Raw genomic sequence first — 20,998 nt, forward strand, 5'->3', positions numbered from 1 at the left:
GGGTGTCTCTGTGGCGGGAAAAAATTTCGCACGTCGCGCTCGACTCTTTGGTCGGAAAAATATCCTCTTTACCTAATTTGATCGGTGTGCTCAGAAATTTCGTCAAAGGCGGTCTTTAAATAGAGATCGATGCTAAAAAAATCCTGGAAAATGGTTGTTGCCAATGCACGAACTCATCCCTTAGGATTCAGTTGAAGCCAAAATCGACTTTAATAGCACCGTCAATTTTTTTTTAGAAATGACCATTACTTTTAAAATTGTGAGGACTGTCTCCTTACTTGAAATCTTATCTTAATTTCTATACAAAAAAAAATCCCTAATAGGTTTCATACGCTGTTGAACAGATCTCGACGAGAGAAATCGAGATCTGCCAAGAAAATGTGGTCAAGAGCTGGAAATTTAGGGAAAAATTGGAATAAATTGAAGCAAATGTTATTTTTTACTAATAACAAATTGTAGAAAAAAATTGTTTATTGCATCCAACAATTAAAATAATTTTCAATTGTCATCCTGTAAAGCGAAATATATGTGTTATGCAACCTGTTATTCAAGAATGCATTGCGTGTTTCCTAATTTGGCCCATTTAAACGACATTGAAATATCACGGCGATTAAATTCTTGTTGCCCGCATTGCCTGGATTGGCCGGTTTTTTCGAGTTTTCCTACCTGCTGCTGACGTCGCGCACTCGTCAGTCGACTAGTCAAGACGCAATGACAATCGCTGTTGTTTAGCCAGGAATTATTTAGCAAAGTGCGGCGGCGGACGTCAGCTCTCGCTCTCTATTGTCGTTTTAGGCTAAAAACCCGCATGGCATTTTCCGCTCGATTGCTCCCGGTGCGTTTCTTTGGTGCACGCACGCTTTTGTCATAATTTGCTTTTATCCCTGTCCTCTCGCCAAAGTGATGCGGGGCAATTCTCGTTCCCGCGTGCGGCGTGCTCGCTCATTCGCGAAATAGCCGCCATTTTTCCACGGGAAATCTGGCACTTATTAATGGCGGCGGCGATAAATCGGCGGTAGAAGTGGTGCAATTCGTCTCTTTCAAGCGTGCACATTTGAATAACGAGCCTCTGAAAATGGGCTCTCGCGCGGTCGGTGCCGTCATCGCGCACAATAAAATTAAAGCGGCGCAGCGCTCAAAGACAAATTTCTTGCGTGTCCTGCTGACGAAATAAACCGGTGACTGAAGCATTTTCTCGCCGTCGCCGCCGCCGCCGACCCATTTCGCTCTCGACGACCTGTTCTCCTGCTTTTGCTCGCCCGCGCGCGCGTCCATTTGTTGCTTTTGCGGAGAGCGAACAGGGCCGAAGGGCCTACACACACCGCGCACTTTACACGATTTGCCTGAAACTGCGACAGAGTGTGTTGCTGGATTTTTATTGTGCAGCCAGTACTTTTATCATGAGCGTTTTTTTCCTTTACACCCGGCTCTTTTAACGGCCGGGATTTTTATACAAACACCTCCAGCAATTATGTGAAATGAAGTGTGATTTACACAAATATTTTCACGCGCTGAAACTTAATTTTTACGTGTCGTTTCATCATTACAAAAAACAAAAATGATGAGTATCTCCTGCACCAAGAATTTTATAGTAAAAAATTAAAAGTACGAAAGTACCAGCCCGTTGGCTCGCATAGTTAATTAAGGCACTCTCAGGAGTGTCAACGCAATGTGAGGAATTTGAGCAGTTCGGAGATCTAATACTGGCTACCCAATGTCAGAAATGGCAAAAAGTGGTTAGTTTAGTGACTCGAAATGCTCAAATTGCTCAGCGGGCTGGGAGGCGACTCGCTACTTGCTGCTTTGCACCTTTCCAGCATGCGTGATTTGGCTTCACGGGACAAATGTCTAGCGTTTCAATGCAGTCCTCGGTGCGGAGGCAAGTGGCCCTTGAGTGGGCTGGGTCCCTGTGCGGCCTGGTGCGCCCATTCAATCCGTTCGCGGTAATATTGGCACCCGGGTTTCAGCATTCGTGCTAGTGTAGTAAGCGCCCTTCCCGGTCCTCCGGTCCTCGGACAGGGATAAAAAGAGCAAAAAAGAAAAAAGAAAAAAAAAGTATCTAGATATTACACGCTATTTGATTGAAAAATATTATGGTTTCGAGGACATTTGGAAAAGTTGTTGTGGAGAATAACGAAAAAAACAAAATTTGATGAGGAATTTTTGTTATGGTTTTTTTTCAGGAAGCCAAAAAAAGTAGAATTATTCCGGATTTCTTGTTTAAAACAGAAATAAAGCCATCCTAAATCACAATTATTAGTCTAACAAAGCTGTAAATATATTCAGGAGAAATCTTCAAATTGTTCAACAACAAACTTAATTTACGGGTTTCAGTTAAATTTGGTAATTAGTTTTAACCTCAATTTCAAATCACATTGACGAACCAAAGAATTTAAATTAAATTGAATACGCATGTCGATCAAGGAAACAATAAAGGGCTGGGAATCTCCCGGGGAGTTTCCCAAACTTGTAGTGCAGTTGTTTTTTTATTGCGGTTTTTACCAATTACGCGCGGGTTTTTGCTTTTTAATATAAAGAAATTGAAACAGACCAGTTTTACCATTAAACTAACGTTAAACGGTATCTGAAAATCTGGGGTTCCAGCGTTTAGCATTTTTAACTGGTTTTTTCGTAAATAAAAAATCTAAAGCAATTTTTTTTTTTAGAAAATCTTAAGCAAAATTTTTTAGAAAGGCAAAATTTGTTTGCAAAAAAAAGGAAGAAACTAGCCGCAAAAAGACCTGGAGGAACCGACTTATTCCCATGCCCAAGCCCTGCGGTTAAACATACTATTTTAAGTCAACAATAAAATAAAATCGATAATATCTCTAAATAATTATCACTCCCTTGTCAGTTTATCTCAATTAGTATAGTATGAGTATCTTTTTTAATTGAGATACTATTTTAAATTGATTTTTTTGTTTTGCTTCTACAGTTGTTACTGATTAACATATCAACATATGGTTTGAACTATCAAAAACCTTTCCGCCATATGCGTCTGACGTTTATCTTGTTAGAACACATGACCGATGTGGTTTTATTGATAAAAATGCAGTGTCGATAAGCAAATTTTTCCTTCTGTTGCAGTAATTACCACTGTTTCTACTTGAATTCATTTATCGCAGTTATATTAATTACATCAGACGCGTCTCGACGGATTCGAAGCCCCCGAGGCGCCACGCAAGAGCAGAATATTTTGCTGGAAAGCAAACGTGCCAAAAGCCACTGCAATCGCACCCCAGAGCATCATTCGATCAAACCCAATTTCAGGTTTCCTGTTGCCAGAGAGCAGGCGAAACCCAGCGGTCCAATGTTGAAAGGGCGTGAATTCCACTTGATTTTGGTCAATTTGCCATGATTTGGCGAGCCACCGACCTGCAGGCGCTGAATTTTTCAGGGCGTGGGCAGCGAAACTCGGGGTTTGTGCGGAATATATGTTTTATTCAGCGCGCAAGAGGAGCAGCCAGCCATATAACCAGTAAATTGTCTGGGTCAGGGAAGCAGCCCCGCTATATGCGAAACTAACTAACTACACACACGAGGCGCCCGGCCCGCCCTCTCGGCTCGGCTCGAAAAATTGACCATTTCGCTAAATTGCGCCGAGATTCTGGTCTCAGATCTTCGGTATTAGGTTTTAATTCAATTAGGCGAACGACTCCTATACGCCCCCGCGATATTGCTCTCGTTATCTCTAACACTTTCACAAAAGGGAAGCTCATTTCATTCTCGCCCTTGAAATAACTTGGTATTGTGTTTATTGTGACGATCATTGCAAATCAAGTTAAGGTGTCAACATGTATATCAGTTGCGAAACCAAATCTTTACATGTGTACAGCGGTAAACAACAATGAAAGCCAAGAAGTGGTATTTATTTTGCACTTGAGCTACTTTAACTGCGAGTAATGTCATTTGTTTGTTAATCAAATCACACCCGTCGCTTCCATATTTGGTCAATCAAAATTAAAAATAGTTTCAAACGAGTGGGAATCAAGCCCTCATAATTAAAAACTAATTTTCACCAAAAGCCGATAATTTGGTCTGAAAATATTGACGTTAATACAATTTTCAAGTTGAAATTACAAGGAAACCTCGCGGTCCGACCGCCCTTAACATTTATATTTTGCTTGCTTTAGAGTGAATGACAGGATATTGTGTGGAAAATTTTAAAAATCCACTCTTTGTTCAATCACATTGATTTTTTGTTTGTAGATTCTTCTTGACGAGACGAATCGATTAGTGGTCCATTTTATACTTTCTGAAAAACCACTGAATTTTTGCATCAAGGTCACAACAGGGTTTCATTGTTCTTCTTGGGACATTTTTTCTCAAGTAGAAATGTCCTACTTTACCTATTTTCGACTACTGGTTTTAGCCCTAATAATTCATAAGCTATTATAGAATGGAATATGAGTTACGTTAATTAGGGTTTGTTGAAATTGTCCCGAAGACATTAATTTTACATCAGCACGCATCAAACACATCTTGAAAACTCATTATTACTCGTTAAAGTTGATCGATGAAGGGCGACAGTTTAAAATTATTTGAATTTTTGGATGCAGTTGCAGTTGATCGATGAACAATTTGTTCTTCGGTTTGCAATAATAAAAAATGACCTTTTGTTTCAGTTAAAATTAAATTTCCAAAATTTCCAGCACTTGACCACATTTACTTGACAGATTTTCGATTCCTCTCGTCGAGATCTTTCCAACAGCGTGTGAAACCTTTTAGGGAGACTCTTTGTTTTGAAATAAAAGAGAATTTCTAGTAAGGAGACAGTCCTCACCATTTGAAAAGCATGAAAACTTTGCAGCCACTTTTCTACCAAATTTACAATGCTACTTGTTACAGTTGTTTCAAATTTGGATTCAACTAAATCCTAAGGGAAGAGTTTATGCATTGGCAAGAAGCATTTTCCTCAAGATTTGAACTGCTTGTTTTATGCTGCTGAGCGATTTTATATTTATAGACCTGAATTTTTGTTTTTGAAAATATTTTTCAATGGTTAAACGATGCGTATCTGTCTGCAGGGTCGCTTGTACCATAACACATAAAATATAGCATATTTTATTCACAGTCTCATAAAGAACCAATTCTCGGTAGGAAAAAAACTCCTTAAAAGCTCAAATAATCGCCGCGAGGGAGTGCCAAGCGAGTCAACGGCCTACTTAATAAGATAAGATTATTCCTAAACAAGTATAGGCTCACTTTTTATAAGCCGCCCCGGCCGAATTTGAGGAGGAAAGTTTCAGGAACGTAAGCGTACACCGTCAAGATGTTGACAGAGAACGCGCGCGCGGAGGCTCTGGGAAATTTGGGCGTGCGAGCAAACAAAGCCTGCTGGAGAACAATGCCGCAGCTGCATTACCTGCCGCCCCTGGCGATAATTAGTTTGGCCTGGTCTCAAACCGTGTACTCAGCAGCCTCCGCGCGCACTTGAATTAGAGGATTTACCGTGATTCTGCCCGCTTCCTTGGGGGGCGCCGCCACCGACGACGCATTAGCGGCCAATTGTTTACCTTCATTTGACCGAAACTTGAATTGGCGGCGGCCTCCCGTGGCCTATTTGTTCGAGAGGGAGAGTGGTGCGCAACTGAGCGGAGAATGACTGGATAAGACGTGTTGAGAGGCTAAACAAATAAACACAAAGCCGGATTGTTTTATTTTTTACATTTACACTGCTAAAATGAAAAGATATTGATATGAAAGGCTCATATTGCACCCCCGCGGGACCTGGGCTTAGAGCAAATTCACGAAAGAAAGGGAACTGCGCATGCGTCGTGACGAATTTTACGACAAAATTTCGCGTCGACCAATCAGAAACGTGGAGACTAGCCTCCACTGAGCCAATCAGAAGCGAGCTTTCAAAGTTATGCCTTCGTATTACGCTCTTTGTTTGTAATTTATTGTGAATTTTGTGAATTTTTAAATATGCGAGAACTGCGCATGCGTCAGAGCTGGTTTTGGCGGTAAAAAGTTGTACTTGTGCTACGCACGTCGCGCTGGACATTTTGGTCGGAAAAATATCCACTTTGCCTAATTCGAGCCTCAAGAATCGATTGGTGGGCTCAGAAACTTCGTCAAAGACGGTCTTTAATGTTGAGTCATATTTTTTATAGTTGAAAGTCCTAATTAACTAATGAAGTGCTGTTGGGAGCGTCACTTGTTTACATAAAAGCCATGCAGTTTCTCTTTTTGTCGCGTTTCTAAATATAGAAATCTTCGCGCACTTCTTGACTAACATAAGGCTGATCAAATTTCAAATATATATGCTGCACTTGAACGTGGCACAAGTAGGTTTACGCTCGGCAGCTGCACAAAGGCGGCCGCGGCGCCTGCAAAAGAGCAATCAGAGTAATTGAACACTCTGCGCGCCTAACACGACGACCACGATGTTTGAGCAAATGCGCGTGCTGTCAAAAAAGTAAATAGACACCGGCCGGCCACTTTTCATCTCTCAATTCGAGCTGCTGCTGTTTTATTTTTTGTGCGACCGTCCACCGCAATAAATATCTCTTCTTGCACTATGGTGGCAGCAGGGGAAAATCCACTCGCACTCGCACGCAAGGCAGCAGGGCAAAAAGCGAATAAATGTGTGATTCAGGAGTCGTATTTTCCGCTGGCGTGCGTATAATACACATAAATATATGCGTAAGTCTGGCACGTCGCGCGCACCAGCGGCCGCCGACCGAAGTATAGATTTTTTGTTGCCTGCCGCGATGACGGCGTTTAAATAATAAAAAAATCCACGCTCTCAAAGTGGCCATAAGGAGAAATAAAGAAACCGGCCGGCTGACTAACCAGTCGCCGCGGTGAAAGTTAAACAATGTGTAATCCCTTAAAGTGTGTGTGTCTGTCGGCCGGGAGCGGTTTGTTTGGCACGGAATCGCGTTTGGCACATGTCAAAAACAAAAAGCAAAAAAATTAGTCGGGCCGCGGTTTTCGGTTTCGGTTTGAGGTGTTTGGGCGTTCGGGTGGCGCGAGGCGCATCAGCGAGGCAATGATGCGCCTTGCCTGACCTTAGATTTCTTCAACACTGCCACCCCCTCTCAAATTCTCCAGTATTTTCGCGGCCTCCGCAATGCAGATATAGTGGCACCAATCAGAGGCCGCGTCTCTGCGGAGCACCAGCGGCTCCGACCAATCCGACCGCGCTTAACAATGCCGAGGCCGTGTATTATATTATTTGAACTGCAAAACTACGCGGCGCCAAGTAGATCGAGGCTCGAGTCCAGAATTTCGAGATTTCGGGCCTTTCGAGAGCGTTTTGGGTTCGAATTCGAGGTAATATTTCGAGTTTTGCGGCGATTGATCGCGGTGCGGTGCGCCGGGCGGGGTGCGCGGTGAGCACCGGCGGAGGAATCGCTGGTTGATAGTACACCAAGAGGGAACTACTGTGTAGCTCTTTGAAAATGTTTCAGTAGAAATTGTGCAGAGCTTGTGACAAGTCGCTCCGGCTTAGAATATCTTAAATTATACAATGGTAAGAGCAACCATCCGTTTTGCCATCTAATTTTTCCTAACACTAGAGTTATCATTCTTTCGTATTCGGTGTTTAGTTTTGACTTTCTGATATTGTGACTTACTAAAAAAATTGCCTCCTCTCGGGACACCTAAATATGTAATCCTTGATACACACAGAGATTCTATTTTCGATGCCTGTTGATTATAAATAACAGGAGAATGCCTGAATACTCACTCGACATGGAGCCAAATTCGAGCCCCGGCGTATATATCCGGCGCCGCGGCACGCGCCTTTTAATTCACAACCGGCGAATTTCTCGCGCGGTGCTCGCGGCGCCCTTTCTCCCCCACAACACCCCTGTTTCGCAATTGATCCGACCTGCTGCCCGTGCCCCGGCAGCTCGGCCCCGAAAAACAACCCCCGCGGCCGTTGTCACGTCGAGAACTTGTCCCACACCCAAATAAGTGCATATAAATATCTCCGAGTGCGTATGTATGACTCATTGTTTTATTCAACTCGGTCGCCTTAATGGTAATTAACGAGCAATTAAGGTGTTTCGGTTATGAGCTAATAATTGTGTCATACCCAGCGCGCACACACACATGTGTGTGTGTGTGTGTGCGTTGTCGGCTCGCTCGGTTTCGCGATATCTAGGGCATCATTGTATAAAACAACTTGTCAGAGAGTTAAACACCACGCTGAATCACGAGAAGGACAGTTTTGGTTGGTTTTTTTTGGTTTGTTGGTTTGTCCCCGCCCATTTTTCGCAGGAACATGATAATAATGCACACGTTTTTGCTCCTTTACTCTCTCACTGTCAAAAATGAAGAGTACATTGACAGTAAGTACAACATACGTATATGGACGATCTGCATATATATTTCAACTATTTCTATCTCTCTATATATTCAGTTTGCGATCCTCTTTATCCTCGTATATTATCGTAATGCCTGCATTTTTGTGAAACTATCTATAAACTGTCGTGCACGCAACAATTATTAAGGTTATTTTATTATTTGCTCCATCTTGACGCCACGCGAGAGTGCATTTTTTTGGATATATATTCTCTCTTTTTGTGCTGTGTCTCCCGTGCAAAGTTGGCAGTCTCCAGTTCTCCACCCTGAATCTAAATAGGTGTACGAACCAACTGCAGATTAGCGGCTTATCTGCTGAAAAAAAGACGTTTAGAAATATTGGCACGAACGCTGTCTTTATCTCATTTAGTGCGTCGCTATACAAAACACAAAATATACACTCACCGGTAATTTTGCAGATCAGTCGGATACTTTTCGCATGACACACACTTCCACACACACATATATACAGTCTTATTTCAATAATAATAATTACAATCACACTACTAGACGACACACAAACACATTTTATTAACATAATAATTGCATTGTGCTCTGCTGAATCATGGTGATGGTTTAGTTGTTCTGTGCATGGATTTTGTGCTGTAGGTGGATGAAAAATCGACAACAACAAAAAAAATGGGAATTATTGTACAGAGTCCATTCATTGCGTGCGAAATTTGGTGCGCGAGCAGCAGCGCCAGGCCACTGGTAGAGCTTGCGGAGCGGAGCACGTGGATTGGAACTCCCCCTCGCAGCGAGAATGGGTCAAACCAGTGGCACGCTCTAGAAACAAACCCCCGCTCGGGCTCGCTCGATTTTCGGCCCTGCAATTCCGCCTGCCCGCCGTTTTGCGCGTTTTGCGCCTCGGTGGTGCCGCGGGTGCGCGCCCGCGGCGGCGGCCCCCAAAGCCCAATTCGTTCGGTTCGCGGGGCTCTCTCGTGTCGGAATTATTATCATTCCGCATTCGGTGTCGGTCCGTGTGTCGGGCGGTATCGATTTTGAGCTGCCGAGCAGCGAGCCAGCGAGCTCGGCGGCGTTCTCGTTGCCAGCCTCAAACACTGGCTGGCTCACCTGCTGCTGCTGCTGCCGCCGCCGCCGCCGCCTGCAAATCCCTCGGCGCGGCACTTGCATATGTATGCCCTTTTAATCGTATCCATCCACCAGCCTCGGCCGCGTTGGGACCCAATCCCAGTTTTTCATTTCTGGCCTCGTGTCAGATTTCTGCCATCATGACTCGTAACGAGAATATGTTTGTTTCCGGTGGATGTTTTCCCTCAATTTCCGATGAAAACAAATTTCCCTCGACCGGTTTGATAATGTGAAAGTAAGTTATTACTCACTTAGACGCGCCTAATTGCTATCTTTGGAGGTAAATGAAAAACAACACGGATAATTCAATTAGTAAAATTTGTTTTCAAGGACTTAATCTATTTTTAAATACAGTTGAATAAAGGGCGACAATTGAAAATTATATGTTAGATGCAATTAATTTTTTTCTACAATTTAACAGTAAAAATTCAAATGTTTTCCATTCCTCGTCAAAATCTGTCCAACCTTTCAAGAAAACTCTTTGTTTTGAAATAAAATCAGATTTCAAGAAACGAAAGAGCCACTTTTCTCAAACGGTGCTAGCTTCTTGTCGCACTCCTAGCGAAAAAAACGCGGAGCAATTTCCTGGCGCACGAAAGGCCCCGGCCCTCCGTCGAGGGACTCTGAGGATCGCGTGCTGTGGCGGCGTTCCCGTACCATTGATTAAAGGAAGGCCCCGGCGCAAACCTCATAAATTTTGCAACAAAACATTCATGCGCCCGGCCAGAGAGAGAAATTCACTCTGCTGCTCCGCGCGGACAATAACAAAGGGCCGGCTGGTGAAAATTTTAGCGGTGGCTCTCCTCCGAGGCCGCTCTCGGCGTAATTGGGGTCGATAATCCGCGCGCGTCTTTTGCATATTAATCCGAGCAAAGATTAAACTGCCCCGCCGTCGGGTGCGGAAAGTCGGACGGTGGCGTGCGCTGCGCCTGCTGCATTTCGTGCTTGCGTGCGGCAAATGTGCCAAATGCAGATGAGCCCACTGCGGACGGACGCGGGCTGCGGCGGCGTAATTGAAGGGAATCGAGGTCGCCCGCCCGCCGAAGGTGCGGACTCGGCACCGGCGTGGGCGCGATCCAGCGGGCGGGCGGGCGGACGGTCTCACCGAATTTCTCCAGAACAATGCGGTGCTATTATCCGAGCTTCAATTTTGTGAAACAAAAAATTCAGTTTTACTCACAATCAGTCGTGTGTATTTTTATCAGATACTTCCTGCTGATTGTGAATAAGTTGAAAGTGTTAAAACCCATTGAAAGGTCAAATATTAACAATAAGACTAAAATTTATTGGTATTCACCAGTTGTATAAACCCTTAGTGTTCAAAGCCGCCAACAGATGGCGCCAGCGTATGCTTTCGTCATAAATTTATTTTTAAGGCACTTCCGCTGCAATTTCAGACTCAATCCTGCCACTGTGCGTTCTTTTGACAAGCTGAAAACCAAAATCGGTCCAGCCATTCGCCGTAAAAACGACGGAAAATATTTTTTATTTAAAAAAAAATAGTGCTTTTCACGATTCTACGGCGATTGGCTGAACCAATTTTGGTTATCAGCACGTCAAAAGAAAAAAAAAATTAAGTGAAGAATGCACAGTGGCAGGATTTAGTCAGATTTCGCAGCGGAAAAGTCTTAAAATTAAATTTATTGCGAAAGTAAAAGGTGGCGCCATCTGTTTTGGTGGCTTCGATAATTTCTCCGCGCAACTACACCTCGTACGGATGGCTAAACTAAATACAATCATGAGAAATATATTCCGCTGCTCGCTCAACAGGGTTTATTTATCGATTTTTTTTTGCGGTTGACCTTATCGAACTCTCTTTCTTGCATAAATTGGCCATAAATCTTTAAATCGGGAAAACTGGCCTATCCTCTTTTGGGACGGCGAGATAAACACCATAAAGATAAGGTAAACGGTACCAATTACGCAGAAGAGAAGCGAGTTGGAAAAAATATCCGATTCCTCGGGCCTTTTGACGTTTTCTCATTGTGATATTCGCGGATAAAGGTCACGCCACGCGGCCATATATACCGCACGCGGTGTGTAAATTTCTCCGGGCCGCGCGCTGGAATAATAAATTGTTATCATTGCACAGTGATGCAAACGCGAGATAAGCGGTGGCGAGGCCCGGCACGCACTTCCACGTCCCGCCGCCGCCGCCGCGGCCGCATGTGGGTAATTTTTAGTGCCAATAATTAAAGCCGCTTTTTGCGCCAGCGTCGTCATCTCTCTGGCGAAACGAGTTGTGTGCGCAGCACATGTGCGGCGCGCATTTTTCGGCGCTAGCGTCATCCGCGAGGAAATTTTATTTCTCATTACACGCCGGCTGGCGCGCGCGAGTTTTTGTTCTGCTGATTAACTGACGAATTTTCCTGCTCGTTTGTTTTCTTTCCTCGGAGTCGGGTTTCGCTCAACGACTGGCTTACCTTCAAAACAAATAATAATACTACGACTAGAAACTCGTTTTGCATAAATATTGATTTATCTCATTTGCCTAACGGAGAATACAATATTTGCGTTTGTCAATTTCTGAAGGTCGTGTTCGCCATTGCCACCTTGGGCTTTCTTATCTGCCGAAAACGCGCACAGCTTTCCTCGTTAAATTGTCTTAATCACATTTAAATCAAAAGTACAGGAATGTTTTGAGTCGCATTTAAATATTGAAATATTATGGCAACTTTTAGAGGCCGTCTAAATTCTTCAAACAAATTTGCCTAATTTATTCAGCTCCGTATTGCATAATGCCATTCACTCGAACAATACCAGACGGCGCCTAATTTATCTCTCGACAATTTAATAAGCCTCGATTTTCGCGAAATTGGGTCGCTCTCGTATCTCGTACGCATTTCAATCAAATCATTGCAAGCCCGCTCTGGGGCGCAATCCATCTCGCCGCAATTTAAATGGGCGGCACGTGAAACGCTGCGTCTAATTGTCAGCCAGCAATGAGTGCGTTCGGGCTATAAAACAAAAGATAATCCAGCGCGCGGCCAGGCTCGCTTATCGCCGGCGGATATCCCGCAAATAGCGCCGCGCGGCCTCACCTCGCCCCCAGTGTACATTCCGTGCGTACACACACGCGTCGCCGGCCGCAGAAATGATCAATATACGACAACAATAGTCTCAAATCGGCCGCCGCTCTGTTTGCCAAGCACCGATCACCGCCACAAAGCGCAAATCTTCAAAATCAAACCATTGCGAAAATTTATTCTGCGGCTGGAATAATTTGTAAATTCATAATCAGGTTATTTAGGCTGTATTTCTGTCGTCCCAGCTGCTTGATAATGAGAAACAAATAGTTTCCGAAGCCTCCAACAGATGGCGCCACCGTAGACTACCGCAATAAATTAAATTTCAAGGCTTTTGCACTACGATTTCAGACTCAGTGCTGCTACTGTGGGTTCTTTACTTATTTTGCTTTCTTTTGACGTGCTGAAAACCAAAATCGGTTTAGCCAATCGCTGTAGAATCGTGAAAACTATATTTTTTAATAAAAAATCTTTTCCGCTGTTTCTATGGCGAATAGCTTAACCGATTTTGGTTTTGAGCACGTCAAAAGAAAGCAAAATAAGTAAAGAACCCACAGTAGCAGCACTGAGTCTGAAATCGTAGCGCAAAAGCCTTGAAATTTAATTTATTGCGGTAGTGTACGGTGGCACCATCTGTTGGAGGCTTCGGAAACTTCAATTTTTTTATTACTAGTGTATTGGTCGTAATTGCATTAGTCAGAAGAACTCGTGCGCTCGCTATTTTTAGCCGGCTGTGAAAAAAATAGAGCGATTCACTCTTCTCTTCCACTGACTGATTCAGGCGCGTTCGGCGACTGATTGATTTTTCGTCACTTGACATCAATCTGCAACATTTTGTCTCACGAGCCCTTTTGTTTGGCTCTCGCTGCATGTTTTCAATGGGGCCGGCCGCTCGAGAGGGCTTGAAATGAAATAGAAGCCGCCCGTCAGACTGATAATGCGGCGCTTGCTGGCGACAAAAAATTGTCGGAAGATCTGATCCACAGATATTGCATTGTTTAAAACGAGCGAGCGCTGGGATTTACGTGGAGGAAGGAAAATGCGACAATTTCTGGCATTAATCTCGAGGTTCATGTTGTAGCTTCCGGCTAAAAAGTCGTTGGCTCTAATAAAAATTCATTTGGCTGCCTCCCAAAAGCAGCAGCAGCGCAGCAGCAGCAGCAGCGACATTGTAAAAAGTCCAATACCGGGTTTGCATTTTAAGTTGCTGGCAACTTTTCTTTCTGCGCTCCGTTTTTCCAATGAAAACAAGCTGCCGCGACAAAGCCGGAAGGAGCGGCGGCAGAAGCAGCTCGCCCCGCACAATGGTGGGTGCTCTCCTGTCAAGCATCCTGTTTTTGCGTCGCAGAGGGTGCACGTTCCAGCGGCGGCGGCGGCGCCGTGCCGGCCAAATCCCAGGGTTTCTGTGTGTGTGTGTGCACACCGAAAATGCGGTTTTCACAGGGTTAAATAAAGTCCACATGGCGTAAAACGCAGCAATGTGCCCGTTTTCGCAGTTGTTTTTATCTAAAATTCGTGAAAAATATTTTTAAAAAACCAGTTAAATGAGGAAAAGCTAAAAATTTCTCAAATTGCCGTTTAAAAAAATCAAGTGACGCGAGAATCAATTTAATTCAAAATTATGAGAATTTTTCCTTTTAATTCGCGAAAAAATGTAGAAAATGGGCAAAATGTAAAATTTAACTGTTCCTCGCGGTCTTAATTTTAGAGATAAACTGTTGCTAATTTAAAAAAAAAAACTTTTCCCTCATGAAAATCCGAAAAAAGCCAATTTGAGGCATCAAAAAGCGATTAAGAGCAAAAGAGCCACAGGCTTGCAGTAAAAAGAATAATTTCCCAGTCCGAAAGATGAATATTTGCTCATTTCCGCCGTTTTCAGCGTGTCGCGCGAGTGCAGCGGCGAGCGCATTCGGCCGCCAGCCAGCCGACACGCACGCACACGAGCGAAATTCGCGGCAGCGGCGGCGTCGGTCGGGGGAAATTAAGTTGGAAAAATCGATATAGGCTGCCGCTGCTTGCTCGGCGGGTTGCACGGCTGCAGGGGCAACACGACGGTGGCGGCACGACGCGTCGTTTGTCGGGGGGCCCAACCCCTCTTGCTGCAACCCTTTTTACGCGGCGGCGGCGACGTGGAAGCCGGCCAAATAACTGCTCAGCATCTCTGCTCGCGTTTTCAAAGGCTTCTATGCCAAAGAATTTAACTGGTTTCTCTTGAAAAAATGCTCACACACACTGACTGCTGCGACTGCTGCTGCTCGTGATGCTCTCAACGCGCGGTGCGAGATAAATTTATATCAAGTGTGCGGGGCCACGGGCGCCCGCCGCCTGCTTTTGTGTTTCGCGCGAGCTTTGAATCTCTCGGCACTATTAAAAGTTCGCCGAGGGTGACTCGCTCGCGGACAAGGACTCTTTCAGACGCGTCTAATTAGTTCATTCCGCGCCCAATGAGTGTGCTGCCTGCCATCCAGCCTTCCAAAAAATTTTCTGAATTGAAATTTGTGCTATGACATTTTTAGAGACTCAAATTTTCAAGAAGGCCAATTGCAATCACGTGCTTTACGACCGAGCCGCCATTCCACCCTCGGGCGGGGCCGTAAAACCGCGTCTCAGGTGTCGCAGGGCGAAGTACTTGTCTAGGACCCGCACCCCGCACGTTCGCGGCCGGCAATATTTACGAAAGTCGAAATATAAAAGCGCCTTTACGGCCCCAAAATTAGAAGTTAGGAGGCTATTTTCGCACTGCACCGTCCGCCGCGGTGGCTCGTAAAACTTAATTCAATACAGTGGCTGGCCGTCGTCGCCGGCGAACAATGCAAGCTGCTGCTACTGCAACTTTATTTCTGGCCCCCGAAATAATGTCGGCGGAATCGCCGTTGTAAATCTGCTTTTTATGTGTTTGCCGAGGCGGGGCTGGAACGACTTGCAAATATGTGTGTAGTAGTCGGCAACGAGGTATGTGCGGATTATGGCACTTTTGCGTCTTCATCTGAGAGGCGAAACGCAATTAGTGGAAGCGGCAAAAAATGAGCACCGGCCGACCGGCCGCTGAAAAACGAGGTTGATGTCAAGCCTGGCGTGAAGTACACACATTCACACACACATTCAACATGCCACCCGGCTAATGAGATGTGTAGCCTCCACTTGATCCCGCCGCGCACGCAGTGATATAAATAATGGAGTTTTTATTATTCCCACCCCTTTGAAATGCAACGCCGCTCACTGACCTTCTTAAAGTATAGCGACTGAATGGGTTAGAGAAGAAAAAAAAACAATGTCTGCATTAATTTGTTCCCCAGTGTTTGGAATTGCATGGTGTTACTGCATTTCCATGTACGTGTTTTTGCGAGGTGTGTTTTACTTGTAACAACCAACCCCCATCGCTCTTGTTGCGCGAGCTGTGTTTTGTGGTGCTCTCTCTCTCTCTCTTTTTTGCATGGAATGACGGACTCCTTTTCCCCTGGCGCCACTTTAACGGCCACTCGTCGCTCGCCCTCTCTCTTTCTCTCCAGAATCGAATCACCCCCTTGCCTCCCTCTATCTCTCCTTGCCAAATTAAATCTGTGCCCATCCGCATCCGCCTCTAGCGGCGGAAAATAAAGAAAAAATATATATACACACACTCGTACACACTCTATTTTCCTCTTGCTGGCTGTTTTTCTCCTGCCTGTGCGAGCGTTGCCGCTTGCTTTCGCGTGCGCTCATCGTGAATTTCACTCCGCAGGCGGATCAGTTGACCGAGGAACAAATCGCCGAGTTCAAGGAGGCGTTCTCCCTATTCGACAAGGACGGCGATGGCACCATCACCACCAAGGAGTTGGGCACCGTCATGAGGTCGCTCGGGCAGAACCCCACCGAGGCCGAGCTCCAGGACATGATCAACGAGGTCGACGCTGACGGTGAGCATCCCCGCCCCGCACCCCCCATCTTGAACGACCACTCGAGAGCCGTTTTAAAGCGGCACTGCCGTGTCTATGCACCTGCACTCGCCCCGCCCGCGGCCTCGACTGCATAAGTTAAAGGGGCCGCTGCCCAGGACTTTGCCAAGCTCCTTTGCGGTCGAGCGAGCTGCCAGTTGCCCGGGAAGATAATCCGCCCCTATTTGCGTGCGGGTCGCCTCCCTGGTGCCCGGCAAATCGGACAAACGTGCACCCTGGGAACGAGCAAAATGCTCACTCGACCGTAAAGGAAAATCTCTGGCTTTTTATTGTCTTGTGCAGAGCTAAAATGGGTCGCGTCTTTTTTTATTCAAGAAAAATGACGCCTAGAGTTTTACAAATGCTGATGATTATTTAAATAAGTGCATCATGCTTCTAGGAAACAAAAACCATTATTTGCGGTAGAAACATCGGAAAATATATTTTATTTAAAAAAATAGTGATTTTCACGTTTCCACGGCGATTGGCTTAACCGATTTTGGTTTTCGAAAGTGCCTTAAAATCGAAAGTATGCGGTGGCGCCATCTGTTTAATTGTGGCTTCGAATTGAATTATACAAAACAATTGTGTGTTGCACCTCTATAATTCAGCTTCTCCATTGCAGGAAACGGCACAATTGACTTCCCCGAGTTCCTCACAATGATGGCCCGCAAGATGAAAGACACAGACTCAGAGGAGGAAATCAGAGAAGCCTTCCGTGTCTTCGACAAGGACGGCAACGGCTTCATTTCGGCCGCCGAGCTCAGGTGAGCGGTTTGTTGGTGAAATTCATATTTCTCAGGCTTTTTCCTGAAGTGTCGCACTTTTTCACATGATTTATTTATGACAAAGTGTGAGAATATAAAACATCCAATCAACTCGCTCTCAGGTGTCGGTGGCGGCTTCTCGGAATCCAAAGATTTACATGCTCATTTTGTATAATAAACTCACAGCGCAGATCGAGTTCAAGAAACGGCTAAAAACTTTTGTTTATGCTAACAAATTTTATAATTACAACGTGCTTCTATGTTGGGAAACATGCACACTTTCTTTCAATATTGTCAATTTTAATTTTGTCGCTTTTGATTTTTTTTGTAAATGCGCGGAGCTTCATTTTCTGTACAGTTGTATGAATTCAAATAAATTAACTAAACTAAAAAATAATAAATTTCGCGTGCCTCCCCAGCCGCTTGACCGTTCAGATTTATCGCCAGGGTCGGTACCTGAGCGCGAGCGATTATTGTAATTTTGACCGATTTATTAACCTGCCCGTTTTCGTTCCCCAAACTTAATTGGACGGCCTTGTTCGCTGTTGCAGGCATGTGATGACAAACTTAGGTGAAAAGTTAACGGACGAGGAGGTGGACGAAATGATCAGGGAGGCTGACATTGACGGCGACGGTCAGGTCAACTATGAAGGTACGTAGTGGCTTGCGTTTAACACGTTTTCCGTTTTACTGATCGACTCCTTTTTTCTCTCTTTCTCTGTTCCGCAGAATTTGTCACAATGATGACTTCAAAGTGAACACCTAATTCCTAATGAATCAAAACTAATTGTATGCAAGAAGAAGCTTAAATGATTGGTCAGAACAGAATTTCGACAATTTCTCCTTCACGTACACGGGGGATCTTACCGTACATAACAAAACAACACACTGAGAAATATAAAAAGTGCTTATTTCTTTCATCTAAAATGCATCAAACAAGAAATCACAAGACAAAACCCCCTCTTTGAAATATAATATAATGATATGAACTTTTTGTATAAAAATACGTGTCTCTGTGTATATTAAATGTTTTATTATAAATGAAAAATGCGCTATATTTTAAGTTGTTCTCTCCTTATTCTTCTACTGTGTGTAGACTCGATTGATTTTCACATTGTGTATAAATACAAATGGGGAAAAAAGAGAACTTTGGATTTTGTTACGAAGTGACTTGTTATGCGCGGACTACTTGTACATCAATTTTATGAGCAAGTCTGTGTAATTTTTAATTATGCGAAAGTCAGTATTATATATATTTGGACATATAATGGTTTTAATTGAGGAATTTGGTTGTTTGATTGATTGCTTCTGTTTGTTGACGATACATGAAAGCGACGAGTAATAATTATTGTTTGTTCACACTTCTCTCGAGGTAGTAGCATATGTTAATTGATTGATTATACCTACCGACGGCAAGAAAACACACACTCACGAGATAAAATGCAACGCGTATGATTTCGAACTTGTCCAGAGTGCATCATCAATCACGCGCGGTTATACTTTGGAAAAATACGAAAAGCTTTTGTCCTCTTAACCACTCTATATTATTATTCTTTACGATTGTGCGATTGCGAAAGGTATTTTGCGATCGCGGCGACACACCCTCTTCATTTTTACAATAACAAAATTCAATTAATTAATTGATATTGCAACACGCGGTTTAAAATTGTGTATATCAAACAAGCATATTGTGACTACATGTAAGACAAAAGGTAACTTTTTCAATGCATTTTTCATCATTGATCGCAATCCAATGGAAGTAAATTTGTAGTCTTAAAAATTAAGAGGGAAAACAATGATAACCTAAATCATAGGATGCCTATAAATATTAAACAAAAAACATTTTTTCCAATTTAAAAAGGATACATTAAGAAACCTCCAATTAATTAACATTCCACTGTGCTATACTTTCAGCACACATTTTTATTTCCTTTGCTGTTTGTGTGATTCTTCAAAATTGAACAAGTAAGAAAGCAAGCAATCAACTTTGTACTTATCGCAATGCAAAGGTGACGACGACACACAATTGATTTTACTCTGTACTTTGAATGAAGCATTCAATGATGATGACATATAAAAAGAAATTGTTCGATTGCGTCTTGTTACTTCATCATTATGTATGATCATTCTTGTATGCTGTTCTTGAATAAAACAAAAACTGTTGAAAACTCTGTGGTGCTGTCTCAAGAAACATCTTGTTGCAAAAGTAAAAACAAAAGATATTAAACATAGCAGATAACACACACACACACGCGAACTTCTCGATGCCATATGGAAATGAAAAAAAAACACGATTCTTCTTTTGCCAGGAAGCAGCAAGTTGAGGATGCGACTCTTTAAATGTTGTGTTTTAGATTAATTTGCAGGGTCGAATAAACACGGTTTCGGATTTCGGATGGTGCGCGAGCCAGCTCGGAACAAGCACACGCATGAAGGCGATCGAGCGCCGCGGAAAGAAAGAAAGAAAGAAAGAAAATTGAGTCATTGACAGACACTTTTCACGAAAAATGATGAGTGACACGAATATAAATAGAGGCGGCTGGCCAAGTGTTTCAACTTGGCGGCCCTTGGATTCATTACTTGTGTATGCTTAACGAATACTACAAAATTATTGTACCATAATTATTTATTATTGTAGATTAATTTAAAAACGATTAAAGTGTGAAAAATACAATAAAAATGACCAAAAATCTTCAGCAATCGCCTTTCCTTTGATCACAACGAGAGCAGACCTCACCGCGCATTTTAAAATATAAATTCTCAGTGAGCGGCCGTGAGCGTCGATTCGGATCTAATCGGGCCGTCATTTGCCTCAAATTGCTGCAATTATTCCATTCCTTGTCTACCGCTGCGCAATATCATGCGGCGAACCATAACTTACTTAATTGTGTGAGTGATGACGGCCTTCTGCTCAAACTGATTGTCGTGATTCAATCTAAATATTCTAAATTTAGGCGCGCGATCCGTTTTTGGCCTGGCCGGCAAGTGTAATTATGCTTGTGCGTGTTAGATTTCGAAGCAGATTTAAATTAATGTTGCAAAATACTCTGCACGTGATCGGTTATTTTTGCGAAAGAGGAAAGTGCTAAATTATTGATCTTTAAATTATCAACAAGGAAACATAATCAGTCAAAGTTCACGCAAACAAGAGCGATAATTTGTTTAGAGGAAAGCCAATACTGCTTTAATGAGCATACTTCTGATATCTCTATAACCATTAACTTTTTCCTCTGAGTATTTGAATGCTGCAAGGTTTCAATTACAAATAAATCGTCATTGAGTTAAAATGTAATTAAAATAAGGAGGAAAATGAGATCATAAACAAGTAAGTTGGGAATTTCCCATTATCACTTACGAGCTAAAGTTTTCCTCATAATAAAAATTAAACAAAAGCGAGAGAAGAAAAATTTAAATTAACATGTTTTTTCGTTTTTTCACTACAGCGAAAATTGTTTTATTTTTTATTAAAATTCAGCCATTCGTCGGACAGGCATTTGATTGGACTTTTACTTGGGATACCCTAACGACCTTTTTCAGGGCACCCGACCTGAGATCCACTCCCAGGCTGTTTTTTCGGCTTTGCCAGCGGCGTCGCTTTTATTTGAGTCTTTTGGTCAATTTCGCCAGTTGCCGGAAGGGCCCAAGGGGCGCAAGCGACTTAATAAAAATTAAATAATGCAATAATAAAAGCGTAAGGCAAGAGAATTGAATTATCAGTAAATAGGAAAGAGTCGGGTCATGCCAATAAGCTTTATCAAAATTATCAGTCTGCAATATCAGAATTTGTGGGTACTTGTTTGTCAAAATTATCAATTTTACAGGATATAAGGGGTTGTAAAAATATTTTTAATCGCATTATCTCACCTACTTGTTCTACTGTGTA

At 43.3% G+C, this 20,998-nt stretch overlaps 1 protein-coding gene across 3 annotated transcripts; it reads left to right on the forward strand.

Moving 5' to 3' along the window:
* The first annotated feature begins 7,322 nt into the window (after positions 1-7,322).
* LOC135941667 (calmodulin) lies at positions 7,323-19,811 on the forward strand. 3 transcript variants are annotated; one of them, XM_065487292.1, is made up of 6 exons: positions 7,359-7,480; positions 8,292-8,303; positions 16,156-16,330; positions 16,974-17,115; positions 17,667-17,767; positions 17,845-19,811. In XM_065487292.1, exons 1-6 carry the CDS (start codon positions 7,478-7,480, stop codon positions 17,871-17,873), a joined length of 462 nt encoding a protein of 153 aa, XP_065343364.1. In that variant the 5' UTR covers positions 7,359-7,477; the 3' UTR covers positions 17,874-19,811. The 3 variants fall into 3 exon arrangements, with proteins under 3 accessions (XP_065343365.1, XP_065343364.1, XP_065343363.1); XM_065487293.1 differs by lacking the exon at positions 8,292-8,303 and having other exon boundaries at positions 7,323-7,480; XM_065487291.1 differs by lacking the exon at positions 7,359-7,480 and having other exon boundaries at positions 8,286-8,303.
* The last annotated feature ends 1,187 nt before the right edge of the window (positions 19,812-20,998 follow it).

This window comes from Cloeon dipterum, chromosome 4 (genome assembly GCF_949628265.1).
Source record: "Cloeon dipterum chromosome 4, ieCloDipt1.1, whole genome shotgun sequence".
NCBI classification, from domain to species: domain Eukaryota; kingdom Metazoa; phylum Arthropoda; class Insecta; order Ephemeroptera; family Baetidae; genus Cloeon; species Cloeon dipterum.

What these genes read in the sequence shown, in the direction of transcription:
- LOC135941667 (XM_065487291.1), top strand. An exon ending in ATTTCGGCCGCCGAGCTCAG is followed by an intron (nt 17,116 to 17,666) that starts GTGAGCGGTTTG and finishes TCGCTGTTGCAG; the next exon opens with GCATGTGATGACAAACTTAG. An exon ending in CGGTCAGGTCAACTATGAAG is followed by an intron (nt 17,768 to 17,844) that starts GTACGTAGTGGC and finishes TCTGTTCCGCAG; the next exon opens with AATTTGTCACAATGATGACT.